At 50.4% G+C, this 13,470-nt stretch overlaps 1 protein-coding gene across 10 annotated transcripts in view; it reads left to right on the top strand.

Moving 5' to 3' along the window:
* The first annotated feature begins 356 nt into the window (after nt 1-356).
* TSPOAP1 (TSPO associated protein 1) overlaps nt 357-13,470 on the top strand; it is a 115,575-nt gene continuing 102,461 nt past the window's right edge. For 9 of the 10 annotated variants that reach the window (XR_012648109.1, XR_012648108.1, XR_012648110.1 and 6 more), the window contains exon 1: nt 437-645. Coding sequence is in view for 6 of the 10 variants with exons in the window: in XM_075013667.1 (XP_074869768.1) it covers nt 538-645 (108 nt within the window). In the remaining 4 variants the exon portion in view is untranslated. Of the gene's footprint in view, nt 646-13,470 lie in introns of all 10 variants that reach the window. The other variant, XM_075013669.1, reaches the window with a different exon arrangement.

The following is a 13,470-nucleotide window of genomic DNA, read 5'->3' as shown; positions in this document are numbered from 1 at the left end:
CACTGTGGATCTTCAGTCTGCAAAACCTTTGACAGGTTCAAATTAGGGTGCTACACACTATCCTTTCCAAGCAGAGAGATTCTTCCATCGCCTTTTATCCCAGCAGGGAAGAAATGCAGCCCGAGATGATCCCTGGAAACTCTCTAGTGCTCAGGCTGTGATGCCTTCAGGGTTTTCATTCTGTCCTGTGGAGCGCCGTGACTGCAGGAAATTCCTAGCCCTAGGCAGGGTTGGATCAGTGTTGGAGAGAAGCTCGCTGCCCCACAGAAAGACATGGAGAAGCAGGAAGAAATGAAGCCACAGACTGACTTAATACAGCTGTCACCGTGTCCGAGCTGCCCAGCATGGCATCGCAGCGTAGTCCCTGAAGCTCCTGTTTGTCCAGATTCAGCCTTGGTGACAGATCTGCAAGAAGGTCGATCCCCTTTGGGTGACATTGGCAATGGGGTACATCTTGAACTGACCCCTGGGGCGCCAGAGCCTGGTCCAGAGGAAGTCAGAAACAAGTCAGTCCTGGCACAATCCCAGGAAATTGCCATGTGGGCCCGAGGCCACTGGGAGGTGCCAGTGTTACCTCAGGAGAGCATTGGGCCTCAGTGTGCAATGGAGGGGCTCAGACACTGCCAGACAGCTGGATCCTTCAAGGTAAGGCAATTTGCTTTCAGGCAGAGAACTGCCACATGGATTTCAGTTAGCGACGGAGATTCACGATGGTGGTTCAGCGGGGGTGCTTGTGAGTGCTTGTGAGACGAGACATCAGCACTGGCTAGGTGTGGAGAGGGGCGTAGGCAGGAGCCATCGCTCTGTGACTGCACCCTCCCATCCAGGGCTCTGTACAGCTTTGCTATGGGCTGGTGGTCAGTCCCAAGGAATGGGTGTGCATCGCTTGGAGGACTGAAAGTGAAGGCACCTCTCCAGCTAGTTGCCCTTTTGCAGGGATCTGCGACTGGCTGTATTTTGAGCAGTGCCAGCGGGTGGTCTGTAGAGCTTGGATGAGATCTCTTGGGGGCTGCTGACGGTGGGATTATGCCGGTCTCAGCAGATGCAGTCACCGGGCCGCGCAAAGGGGAAGGTAGACTGCAGCCTCTGCTCCCTAGGGTGGGAGCCCCTGGCGTTCAGACAGGAGAATGTGATGGGATTAATTGGCAGCTTCCTTCATGATATCCTTTACCTGTTGAGGTCATGCTGTGTGTGTCTGCTGCTCCCAGCCATGTGCACCAAGGCTTGCAGATAACCCTGGGATCATTCAGCCAGTTCAGTGCCTGCCTCCACACAGCGTCCCGCTGGGGACAGGGCACCAGTGTTCCACAGAGCTCATAAGCTCCCTCCTCCCCAGGACACGCCATGCTCTCTCCATGTCCTCTTGAGGAGCCCATCAACAGCAGACATGGGTGATGGGACCGGCCCCAGCAGGCTTTCTGAAAAGGGGAAACTAGACTCTGGACCCATTATTACATCTAGTGACAGACAGAGAAGGCCTGAAAAGGGGGTGGGTGTTCTGTAAGAGATATTCAGGGCACGTCTAACTTGCGTTTCTGGGGAAGTGGCAGGCTTGGCACATTAAAGAAATGTCAAGTGACACCTAAGTCAGTGCAGAAGGACATGGCTTGAGTTCAGACACTAAAATCTTGTTTGTTTGTATGCATGCCAGGTTAATGCAGGCGTCTGAGCAGTTCACTGTGTTAGGGAGTCAGACTCTGCCCCACTGATTCAGGGCAGAGAGATCTCCTAGTCCACAGCTCCTGGTCATCCAGGGAGGTGCCAGCTGAAATGAGGAACCAAAGGCTGAGAGTTCTTGCTACTTCTGAGGTAAAAAACCAGCAGAACAGCAATGCCACTGCTGCCCTGCCCTCTTTATCCGCCACTGAGATCTTAAGAGACCCAGGTTTTATTTCCTTTCCAGGAAGAATCCCGGCAGGTATGCTGAGGAGAGCAGCTCGGTCCCTGCACTCTCAGCCGCTGTCTGCCCTTGAAGCTGTGCCATGATTCCCAGCCCATGCAAACGCATGCAAAGGCTCAGAGAGCGAGCTGGGCCCCTCCGGAGTCTTGCAGAAGGCGCACAGCACAGTACCCCTGAGGAGGAGGCAGATTTGTGTTCATTACGCTTGCCTGTGCTTCTGCTCTCTGCTGGCACCTGACCATAGCCGTCCTACTGGTGTTAGTGCACTGGCTCAACGAGCAATAGTGCGAGTGTGCTCACATGAGCCCGAACACACAATCTCAGCTCACAATATGATGTGGGAGGTTTGCAGCCACCATTCCCAAGAGGAAACACAGGGTGGTGCTGGTTGGAGACTCTTCTGCGGGAGACAGAGGCACCCAGCTGCTTGCCTCACATGACATCCCTGGAGGCAGGCTGTCTGCCAGGGGCCCGTATCTCCGACATGATGGAGGGATTGTCAAGGACCACCCAGCCCTCTGACTCCTGCCCCATGCTGCTCTTCCATGTGGGCACCAATGACACTGTGAGGTAGCATCCTGAGCAGATTAGATGCTCTGACAGGCTCTGGGAGCACAGGGAGTGAACCTAAAAGAGGTGTGTCTTTGTCCTTGGAGTGTGTCATGCAGGTAAGCTATCCTGAGATGACACAGGCAGATGAGCAGAAGCATTAGTTTACTGTGCAGGAAGATCAGGGAAGAGGGGTATTAGGACTGACCATGACACTCAGGGTATATCTATGCAGCAAAGAAACACCTGTGACTGGCTTATGCCAGCCAACTTGGGCTTGTGGGGCTCGAGCTGTGGGGCTATTTCATGGCCTTGTAGACTTCTAGGCTGGGACTCGAGCATGGGCCCCGTGACGTGCCCACCTTACAGGGCCCAGGAGCAGTGGTCTCTGGAAGCTGAACGCTTGGGCGGCTGTTCAGCAGACATTAAGGTGCCACCCAACTGATTAGCAGAGTATCCCCAGCACCCACAGCCGGCAGCATGTTTCTACTGGTGGTGCACATCCCCATATGCCTTGGTGCACATAACAAAATTTATTTCACACACAGATGCAAAGAAATAAGAGGGAACCCAGCTGTAGAGCCGAGGCTGGAAGCAGAAAGGAGCAGTGAGTGTGCAGGGCTGTGTGTGAGGTGGGGAGGGGATGAGATGAAGCCTGGTGAGTGTGTCACACATCCACCTTTGCGCTTGATTTACAGAGCTTCTGACTCTGCTGTGGTTCCTAGCAGAGGACTTGTTCCATTAGCTCACGCTTCAGTGGCTCATGCTCTTGGGGGATGGGATTCTGTCATCAGTGATCACGATCATTGTGCACATACAACCCTGGGTTCTCTCAGCCTCGTGTGTTTCTGCAGACCGCTTGCCTGGGTTCCCTTAGGGCTCCTGCCACCACTGTCTGGGTGACCCCTTTGATGCCCAGCATTCTCCTTCTTCCACACCCACCTCTCTGCCTGGGAGTCACCTCTCCTGTCACTAGTCGTCAGTAGCCAGGGGCACCGTTGCTGTGCAGTGAGTCAGTGTTCCAGCGGAGTTAATGGGTTTCCCACCGGGAAAAAGTTAAATGCTGCATCCTGGTGCCAAACACAAGATGGTGAAAGCTATCAAGGATGGCCTCGGATTGCACCCCAGTGGCAGTTCCAACTTAGAATCCTAGGTCACAGAGCCTAATTCACTTTCCAGCAGTCACAGATTTGACTGGCCTGTGCAAAAGGTGTTCTCTCAACCCAGTCCCTAGCAGGCAGGTGCTTGTGTCACAGAACAGCAGGAGCAGAGGCCTGAGGCTGAATGGGCAAAGACAGTATGCTACTCTCTTGTCTGAGGGCTGCTTCTTCCCGGTCAGGACTGAGGCCTGTGGGTGGGTGAAGCTTTCAATGTGGTTGTGTGTATGGCATTTGGTCTGGGAATAGAAGTTAACCGGAGCCTTCTGCACACCGGCCATGTGCTCCTGCAAGGCAGGATGCCCACCCCCAGTGTGCATGGCCCACCAAAGCACCCTGGGGTGTTTTGTTGGTCAGGGAGTCCAGAAGTTGCTTCTGTTCTGAAAACCCTGTAGTTTGGAGATCAGCTGTGGCTTCTGCGCTTGGAGTGCTGGGCCAGGCTACTACTGTGCATTTCTCCTTTTCTGGTGCCAAGCCGAAACACCTAGATTTGGTTTTCTGATGTGTTGAGCACTCACAACTTCCGCTAAGGTCAAAGAGAGCTGCAGGTACTCAGCAAAGGGCTCTCAGTCTGGCCACCTTGCACAACTGGACATTTAAAAATTCTATTCTCTATTTGCACTTAATGTCTCCTAAAACCCTGCAGCTGCTGCACTCAGAAGATAAAAAGGTGCAGTTTGAAGCAGACTTGTCAACAGATGCATTTGAAAATGCTGTAAAAGACCTTCCAAAGGCAAGTCTCCAGCCCAACGCACATTAGGAAACCCGCACTCTTGACAAAAGATTAAAAAGTCAGAAGATTGTACATTGTTGGGAGCAACCCCATTAATCTAGGCAATAAGATGCCAGCAAAAGACTTAGCAAACCTCTCTCCCTCTAGCGTTGTCGCTGTCCACCCCCCCTGAGGAAACGTTTTAGAGGTCTTTGGGGCTATCTTTTTATAGCACTGGAGAAATGTAAGTTTGGGCACTACATTCTAACTCTTCAGTGGTTCTCTGCGTGAAGCTCTTTATCTGAGAGTTGAATCAGAGCCTTTATCTCGTCGGAGCAGTGCAAAGGCCAGACGTTCTTCACCCTCTCTTTCTCTTAACTACTTGCAATAGCCAGATCTAGGGCAGCATAGTCCATGATAAAGAACATAGACTTGTTCTCTTGGCAGAGATTGGTGAGAATTGTTTTAGATTGGTGACATACATACGTGCATTCCAGATGTCTGCCTCACGGGCCAGCACTCTCGTGGTAGTTCTTGAGCAAACGTGAGCAAGTCCAGTCAGAGGTGATGCTCTTATGCATCCTCCAGATGAGGTCATGAATTACTTGGGAGGTTCCTCTCAGTGACTGCTGTGAGGACCAATACCCCTGTTTTAAGAGCTTTCTCCTAACGGATACGTACAAAGGGGTGGAATTCAGGTTGTACAGGCAATGTTCACACTGGCATTTCCTAATTTTTGAGCATTTGGCTTTGCAATGGAATTTTCGAGTGCCTCCCTTTTAAACAAAGAAACCCAATCAGTTGAATAGCTAAGTAGGAAGGTATCAGACTGTAATGGTCACCCCCAGCAGTTTCTTGTTGAGTAAGATCTGGTGCTTGTGCTCGATTGTGAGCAGTCCAGGCACCTTGCTTCCTGTCAGAAGCAGCATAATATCCTGTGTAAAGTCCCATGAGGCGCTCACCCAAGCGGAGAACCTTGTGTAACCCATGCACCTATGGGTGTGGTTCACTTTCCCATGTAGTGACACCTAGAGCACCCACAGAGAGACAGGAGTCCCCCCCTACACCCTTGGCTGGGAGTCAGATGACTTTTCACTCAAGCAGTAGAGGCTCCTGCACTAGGCTCCAGAGGTCCCAGGTTGTGGACTGCCTGTGGGTGGTTACACCTGCTCACATTTGGGTTTAGGGAAAGCTTGTTCCCCTTGGCTACGTCTACACGTGCACCCAACTTCGAAATAGCTTATTTCGATGTTGAGACATCGAAATAGGCTATTTCGACGAATAACGTCTACACGTCCTCCAGGGCTGGCAACGTCGATGTTCAACTTCGACGTTGCTCAGCCCAACATCGAAATAGGCACAGCGAGGGAACGTCTACACGCCAAAGTAGCACACATCGAAATAAGGGAGCCAGGCACAGCTGCAGACAGGGTCACGGGGCGGACTCAACAGCAAGTCGCTCCCTTAAAGGGCCCCTCCCAGATACACTTTCATTAAACAGTGCAAGATACACAGAGCCAACAACTAGTTGCAGACCCTGTATATGCAGCACGGACCCCCAGCTGCAGCAGCAGCAGCCAGAAGCCCTGGGCTAAGGGCTGCTGCCCACGGTGACCACAGAGCCCCGCAAGGGCTGGAGAGAGAGTATCTCTCAACCCCCCAGCTGATGGCCGCCATGGAGGACCCCGCTATTTCGATGTTGCGGGACGCGGATCGTCTACACGTCCCTACTTCGATGTTGAACGTCGAAGTAGGGCGCTATTCCCATCCCCTCATGGGGTTAGCGACTTCGACGTCTCGCCGCCTAACGTCGATTTCAACTTCGAAATAGCGCCCAACACGTGTAGACGTGACGGGCGCTATTTCGAAGTTACTGCCGCTACTTCGAAGTAGCGTGCACGTGTAGACGCAGCTCTTGTGTGTGTTTAGCGGGCAATCAGCAGGTGGAAAGAGTGTTTGTTGTAAGTGCTCTTGGTCTCAACCCTGCAGGACACCAGGCTCATCCTGTGGAGATGGGAAACTGTTTGGGATCCTCAGATCTGCTGGTGGATTGTTCTATTTGGGTCAGTTTGCGAAGCAGGAGGAAGATGAGACTTTAGGGAATACTGTGCGCAGTTCTCCTCTGACTTCGGCAGCCACCTTCAGGTGTTTCTGGGTCACTGGCTTTTTGCCTGACTGCTCAGACGTTGTCTTTTGGATTTGCTGTTCGCACACCTGGCTGGAGAAGGATCGCTGCAATGTCAGCGAATTGGAACTGGTTGTGGTTTGGCATGAGACGGCTGTCTCCTCGTACACAGAATTACCTGTCCCCATTTGTTGCCCCCCCTCCATTTTAGGGGTACGTTAACTCCTCAGGCCTTCACCTGGACTCAGAACCAGCATGGCTGCTCCTGACGATGAGGAGGCCAGCAGGGAAGAGGCTATCAGGTTGCCTTGCTGGCCCTCTCAGCAAAGGGCCCATTGATCTGTGGAAGAGGCAGAGCTGTCAGCTCCTCTTTCCTGGGCCTACAAAGCAGGAGGTGCTAAGGAGGCTGTGGGAGGCAGTGTCCTCTGACATGAGAATAGGAAGCAGGAACATAAACTTCAGTGCCTTGGCTGACTTTCAGGGTCGGTTTTCCTGAAATTCCCCCTGCTGAACAGAGCTGGCGCATTCCTGAGCTCTGTGGGGCACGTGACCTGAGCTCTGTGGGGCGTGTGACCTGCTCAGTTTGCTACCTGATGCAGTGTGCTAGGTCCCTATATGCTCAAGGGTTCTGAATTTGGGCTGCACGAGCAACCTCACAGGAAAAGAATGGCAGCACCAGCCACCCCCAGCTCTAGCTCCTATTACCACAGTAGTGGGGACTCTGAAGCAAATGGTTCAGTGTCTGACAATCAAAATTTTTTGCAGCAAAGCCTGCCATTTTTAACCAGCTCTAACAATTAGTGTTGGAAGGCACCAGGGGGTGCTCTTGAAAGCTGTCCCACACACCAGATACATTTGCATGTTGTGTTGCTTTTTGGTTCATTTTATTGTGTTGTTTGAAACCTGACTGAACTTTGTGGAGTTTTTAACCACAGTCAGATGGTGCTTTCTTTCACTATCCACTTCCTCTCTGTTGACTGAGCTTGTTTGGATCAGGGTGAAGGGACAGACATACCAGCTGGGAATACCTGCCCCTGCAATGTGAAGCAGGTGGACAGACACCTCTGCCTACCTGGAGCATGGCTGTACTTACTGGGGCTCAGGTTGGATGCAGGGCTCCGCCCAGCTGTTTGACATGGTAGCAGCAGGATTAAGACGGGATAGATTTTTGAGCTTTGTAGATTTTTAGCTAACGCTCCACAAATGGCTATTAAAATTATTTTGCTGAGATTTTAAAGATTTTAAAAATGGCATTGGAGATTCAATGGGCTTTTTGGTATTTAGCTGTAGTTAAACTATATTATGTGTCCATTTCTTGGTATAATTATATTATATTTTTGCATTGCACAAGCAATGTTAATACAGGCATTTCCTAACTTTTGAGCGTTTGGTTTTTGGCTGTAGTTAAGCTATATGTTATGATCCATATCCTGGTCTTATATGTTTGCTCATCCTTTAAGACTGCACAGGCAATGATAATATTTCCTAACTTTTAGTTGCACAACATTTTGTAAATTTTTAACTGATTTTTTTAAATGCCTAAGTTGGAGATTTTATTTTTGGGTGCGTGTATCACAGAGGTGGTAAAGTAACTGCTTCCTTGATGAGTGCAGAAGGCCTGTGCTCCTTTTGGGGGTAGACTGAATTGCTAACAGAAGTTTCTAATTTTGTTCCTTGCATGGCTGTGCCAACTCTTTTGCTGAATGATTGTGACATTTGCATTTGCTTAGCGGGCTGTGGAGTGTTTGGACTGTGTAACTTTTGTGTAATGGTTAGACTTTTACACACTTTTGCTATGGTTTTAAAGCAAGGTGTGAGAGTGTTTGTGTTCTGGAACTACTGGTGATTAGCCTAGAATATCCGCTAGCTCATGTGCAGCTGCATCATGAACTCAGACACTGCTTCTTTCTACCCCCCGCTGCCCTGTTTCTTTCACGTCAAATTCTGAGACCGAGATGGAGGTTGAGATGCATGCTCCTAACTCCCGGAGACAATATTGAAAACCCAAGCCTAATGCCTTCATGAGACAAGGATCTTCAAAGGCGCTTAAAGGAGATTCTGGATGTCCCTGTCTCTTTGGTTCCTTTGAAAAGCCTAGTTTGGGTACCAGTTTGTGCCATAAACACATGGCCTGGAATATCAGCACGGCCTGGAATGAGGCTGCTTTATTGGCAAACAATGGAGTGTGTAATAAAATAAAAGCCATTTCATTCTATTAAAGAGCATTTAATCAGTGTAGCCTGAGAGCCAGACGGCTCCTCTTCTGTTGGCAGGGCACACACACCCTCTGGAAGAGAGGCCTGGGCAGAATCACCCTGAGTATGTCCAGGCCCTCTCCGCGATGCTGTTTGTTCTACAGAGGAAAGGAGCCCCGTCCAGTGCACTGCAGTGAGGTGATGAACACTCATCTAGAAACTCCCAGGGGTAAAGACAGTGTCTGGAGTTACCCGACACCAGTGTTCCCTGTAAGCTGAGCATTTCAGCAGCTGCCCAGGAGAGATTCAGGTGCTGCCCAGCTGCTTAGCAGAGCGTCCACAGCATCCACAACCGGCAGCATGTGTCTCTGTTGGTGGTGCACATCCATGCATTCCTCGGTGCACATAACAAAATTTATTCCACACACGGATGGAAAAAATTAGAGGGAATATTGCCCAACGCCCTGGAAAGGTGCTGTGAAGCAAGGCTGTCGAAACAACTTTAATTCTGTTCGGAGAGGACATTTTCCACCTCAGCTGTCCCTGACTGCTAATCTCCTGCCTGTCCTAGCTCTCACTAGCTTAACTGTTTCTACTGTCTTCCTAAAGGTCAGTGTTACACTCAGCAGCTTCCAGGAGGGGTCACCCGACTGACAGCATATTTCAGAAATGCAAAGCTACAGCTGTGATCAAGGACACAAGGATCCCTGGTCACACCTGCCAGGGGAGATTCCTAAGCACCCTGGTGGTTTCAGGCTCTCCCTTTGCCTGATCAGCTGGCTGAGAGTTGCAGCAAGCTGCTGATCATGGAAGGTGCCCAGCCCTGATCCAGATGGCAGAATCTGCATTTGTCCTTTGAGGAGCGGTGTGTGGGGTTGCCAAGTGAATCAGCACCAGCAACGTGCACAGGCCCAGGCCCAGCGAAGCGGCTGGAGAATGCCAGGGGCTAACCAGGAAAGCGAAAGCACAATTGCAACTGCAGTTAGCCAGGAATGTGAAGGGCAACAGGAAGGGTTTCTACAGACATGTTAGCAATGAGAAGGTGATCAGGGAGGGCGTGGGGCCATTACTGGAGGAGGGATGTAACCTAGTGACGTATGATGTGGGAAAGGCTGAAGCACTCGATGCTTTTTTTTTGCCTCAGTCTTCATGGACAGGGCCAGCTCCCAGACTATGGTGCTAGGCAAAGCAGTATGGGAAGGAGGGGGGCAGCCCTCAGTGGGGAAAGAACAGGTTAAGAGCTATTCAGAAAAACTAGACTCACACAAATCCACGGGTTCAGATTTAATGCATCCAAGGGTACTGGGGGAGTTGGCAAATGTCATTGCAGAGCCTTTAGTTATTATCTTTGAAAATTTGTAGAGATCAGGAGAGGACCCAGATGATTGGAGGAAGGCAAATAGCTCCCAACTTTATAAAAGGAAAGAAGGACAACCCAGCGAACTATAGACCGGTCAGCCTTACCCCAGTCCCCAGAAAAATTATGGAGGGAATCCTCAAGGAATCCATTTTGAAGCACTTGGAAGAGGGGAAAGTGATCAAGGATTCACCCAGGGCAAGTCATACCTGACCAATCTGATTAGCTTCTAAGATGAGGTGACAAGCTCTGTGGACATGGGCAAGTCAGTGGATGTGCTATACCCTGACTTCAGCAAAGCTTTTGATACAGTCTACCACAACATTCTTGGCCATAAGATAAGGAAGTATGGATTGGACTGTAAGATGGTAGAAAGCTGGCTAGATGGTTGGGCCCAATGGGTAGTGATCAATGTCTCTATGTCTGGCTGATGGTCAGTTTCAAGATGTCCCAAGGATCAAGGATTGGTTCTAGGGCCAGTACTGTTCAACATCTTTATTAATGACCTGGATGAGGGGATTGATTGCACCCTCAGCAAATTTGCAGACAACATTAATTTATGGGGAGAGGTAGATAGTTTGGAGGGTAGGGCTATGTTCCAGAGTCACCTAGATAAATTGAAGGATTGGACCAAAAGAAATCTGATGCAGTTCAACAAAAATATGTGCAGAGTCCTGCGCTTGGGACAGAAGAATCCCAAGTATCTTTACAGGCTGGTGAGTGACTGGCTAAGTAGCAGTGCAGCAGAAAAAGACCCAGGGATTATAGTGGATGAGAGGGTGATATGAGTCACCAGTGCGCCCTTGTAGCCAAGAAGGGTAACAGCATATTGGGGTGCATTAGGAGAAGCATTTCCAGCAGATCTAGAGAAGTTATTACTCCCCTCCCTCTTCAGCACAGGTGAGGCTTCATCTGGAGTATTGCAGCCAGTTCAGGGATGTGGATGTGCTGGAGTGGGTTCAGCGGAGGGCAATGAAAATGATTAGGGGGCTGGATCACATGACCTGTGAGGAGAGGCTGAGAGATCTGGGGCTTATTTAGTTTGCAGAAGAGAAGACTGAGGGATGATTTGACAGCAGCCTTCAACTTCCTGAAGTGGGGCTTTAAAGAGGCTGGAGATAGGGTGTTCTCTGTTGTGACGGATGGCAGAACAAGGAGCAATGTCTGAAATTACAGAGGGAGAGGGGTAGGTTGGATATTAGGAAAAACTATTTCCCCAGGAGGGTGTTACCTAGAGAGGTGGTGGATTCTCCATCCCTAGACATTTTTAAGTCCCAGCTTGACAAAGCCCTGACTGGGATGACTTAGTGGGGGTTGATCCTGCTGGAAGCAGGGGGCTGGACTAGATGACCTCCTGAGGTCCCTTCCAGCCCTAGGATTCTATGGTTCTATGAAATCTTCATTTGTCAGCAAAGAAAAGAAAGGGAGTTGCCCAAACTGCACATGGGTTGTGCGCCTCCAGCCAGGGCTTACTTTGGAATGAAAGAGGTGCTGCGACTCAGCCATTAAGTGCTGTGGCTCAAACAATTGTTTTACATTGATAACTGGAGCAGCAAGCCCATATGTGCTGGGACTAGGAACTGCCAAGCTGGAGGGGCAGGGGCTCAGCCCTGTTCCCAGTCCAGTGACAGCTCCTGACCATGACACTCCTGCCCTGGGCTCCTGAGCACCAGTGAGAAAGAGATGGGAAGTGGTGTGGCCTTGCAGTGTCTCTCTGGCTCCCTTGAGCATCAGATCTCCTTCCGGAGGGTTCCCTCTGCCACTAGCCTGCTGCTTAGAGACCTTTCTCCCCTCACTGGCTTTGCTGAGGCATTTGAAATTGCTCCCAGTCGTGGGGCAGGCCAGGCCAGGGGGAGTCAGTTCAATGACCTGCTGGGAGAGCTCTGAAGAGAGGCAGGGCAGAGGCTCTGGGGGCAGCAGAGAACATCAGGGTTAGGGACAGGCATCCACAGCAGCAGCTCCCAGCAGCCAGGACACTATAGAAGAAAACAACAACACATGTTCCATCTGGGTTCCTTCCAGGCCAGGAGAACCCAACCACAGGCTGAAGGGACTGGACTGTCCCATCCACAGGTGCCTGCAAGGGAACAATTAAGACTGTGAAGGAATCTTATCTTCCCCATTGCCAGACTCTGTCCAGGCCGCGTCTACCCTAGCAAATCCTTTCAGAAAATCAGGCCCTCTTCTGAAAGAACTAGCAGCGTGTCCACGCACAAAATGTACCTTTCCAATTCCTTTTGAAAGAACGTGGTGCTTCTTCCAGAGGTCCTCTGCCTCTCCGAAAGGAGCAACAGCGCCTTTCTCAAAAGCTGCTTTTGGGAAAAAGTGTGTGGAGACACTCCGGGGGCCCTTTGTTCGAAAGAGCCGTCCTCGTGGTGCTGGATTTTTCGATCCCTGGCCTGTTCTTTCGAAAGAGCAGATCAATCTTTTGATCCGTTTTTTGTGTGTGGAGGCGCTCTTTCGAGGGAAGTTTTTTCAGAAGAGATCTCCCAGAAGACCTTCTTTCAAAAGGTCACTGTAGTGTAGGCCTGGCCTGAGCGCTTCCCTTGGAATTCAATGCTCTTTGAATGCTAAGGTCTTTCCCAGTGCCATCTCCTACATATTTTAATAGAAGTAAAATGCGGAAATGATGATGTTTTGTCATATTCTGCTATTAACTGGGAAGCAGCAGAGCAAGCTGTCCAGCCCAGGACCTGCAATGGATGATCATAGTCCCTTGCTTCCTGGGCCAGGACCTCATTCATCAGTTTTCACTCATAACCAAGCAAAATGGGTTTTATATTTAGGGAAAAATCCAGCTGGAGGTGCAAACATCTCTGTGTAGCCAAATGGGGAGCCAGCAGGACACAACCGGGCCATGTGCAAGGGTTGCTCCATAGGGGAGGTGTGCCTTCCCTGGAGTGGTTTTCGGCAGGTTGTGGGGGAAGGCGGCCCACACACAGTACAGAAGGGTGAGACAGAGGCTCTGCTAAGCAGTTGAAGGATGAATCAGTTCTCTCTCCCTACACATGGCACTGGAATGGAGGGACCAGACAGGAGGGACAGGAGACAAGTCTTTCTAGACCTGTGGAGGTTTTCTTTCCCTTTCAATAACCTACAGGAGTGCCACCTCTCATTTAAAGCGACATGTAACGTGCCCACCACTTTCTATTTTAATTCCCCTTCCTCTGTTTTTCAAAGTTTTATTTTACAAAGATCTCTACCCTTTTGCTGTCTGTCTCTGAGGATAAAGCCTAACTGGCAGCCTCTCAGGAGAAGCACATAAAACGTTTCCCACCTTGGGCCAAAAGATTAAGCAATCTGCTCCCAACGAAGTGCTGCTTGAGGGTCTGGCTGGCAACAACCAGGGGGTGTGTGCATGCCAGGGGACCAAGGAGAGGCCAGAGTTGGTGTGTGTGTGGTATTGTAACATATCGTTCCATGCACACCTCTCTAGAGGAAGTCATGATTTCTTCTGAGCCCTGCTTCCTTCTAG

The sequence above is a fragment of the Carettochelys insculpta genome, chromosome 19, assembly GCF_033958435.1.
Source record: "Carettochelys insculpta isolate YL-2023 chromosome 19, ASM3395843v1, whole genome shotgun sequence".
Classification (NCBI taxonomy): Eukaryota; Metazoa; Chordata; order Testudines; family Carettochelyidae; genus Carettochelys; species Carettochelys insculpta.
This window is presented reverse-complemented; position numbering and strand designations above follow the sequence as displayed.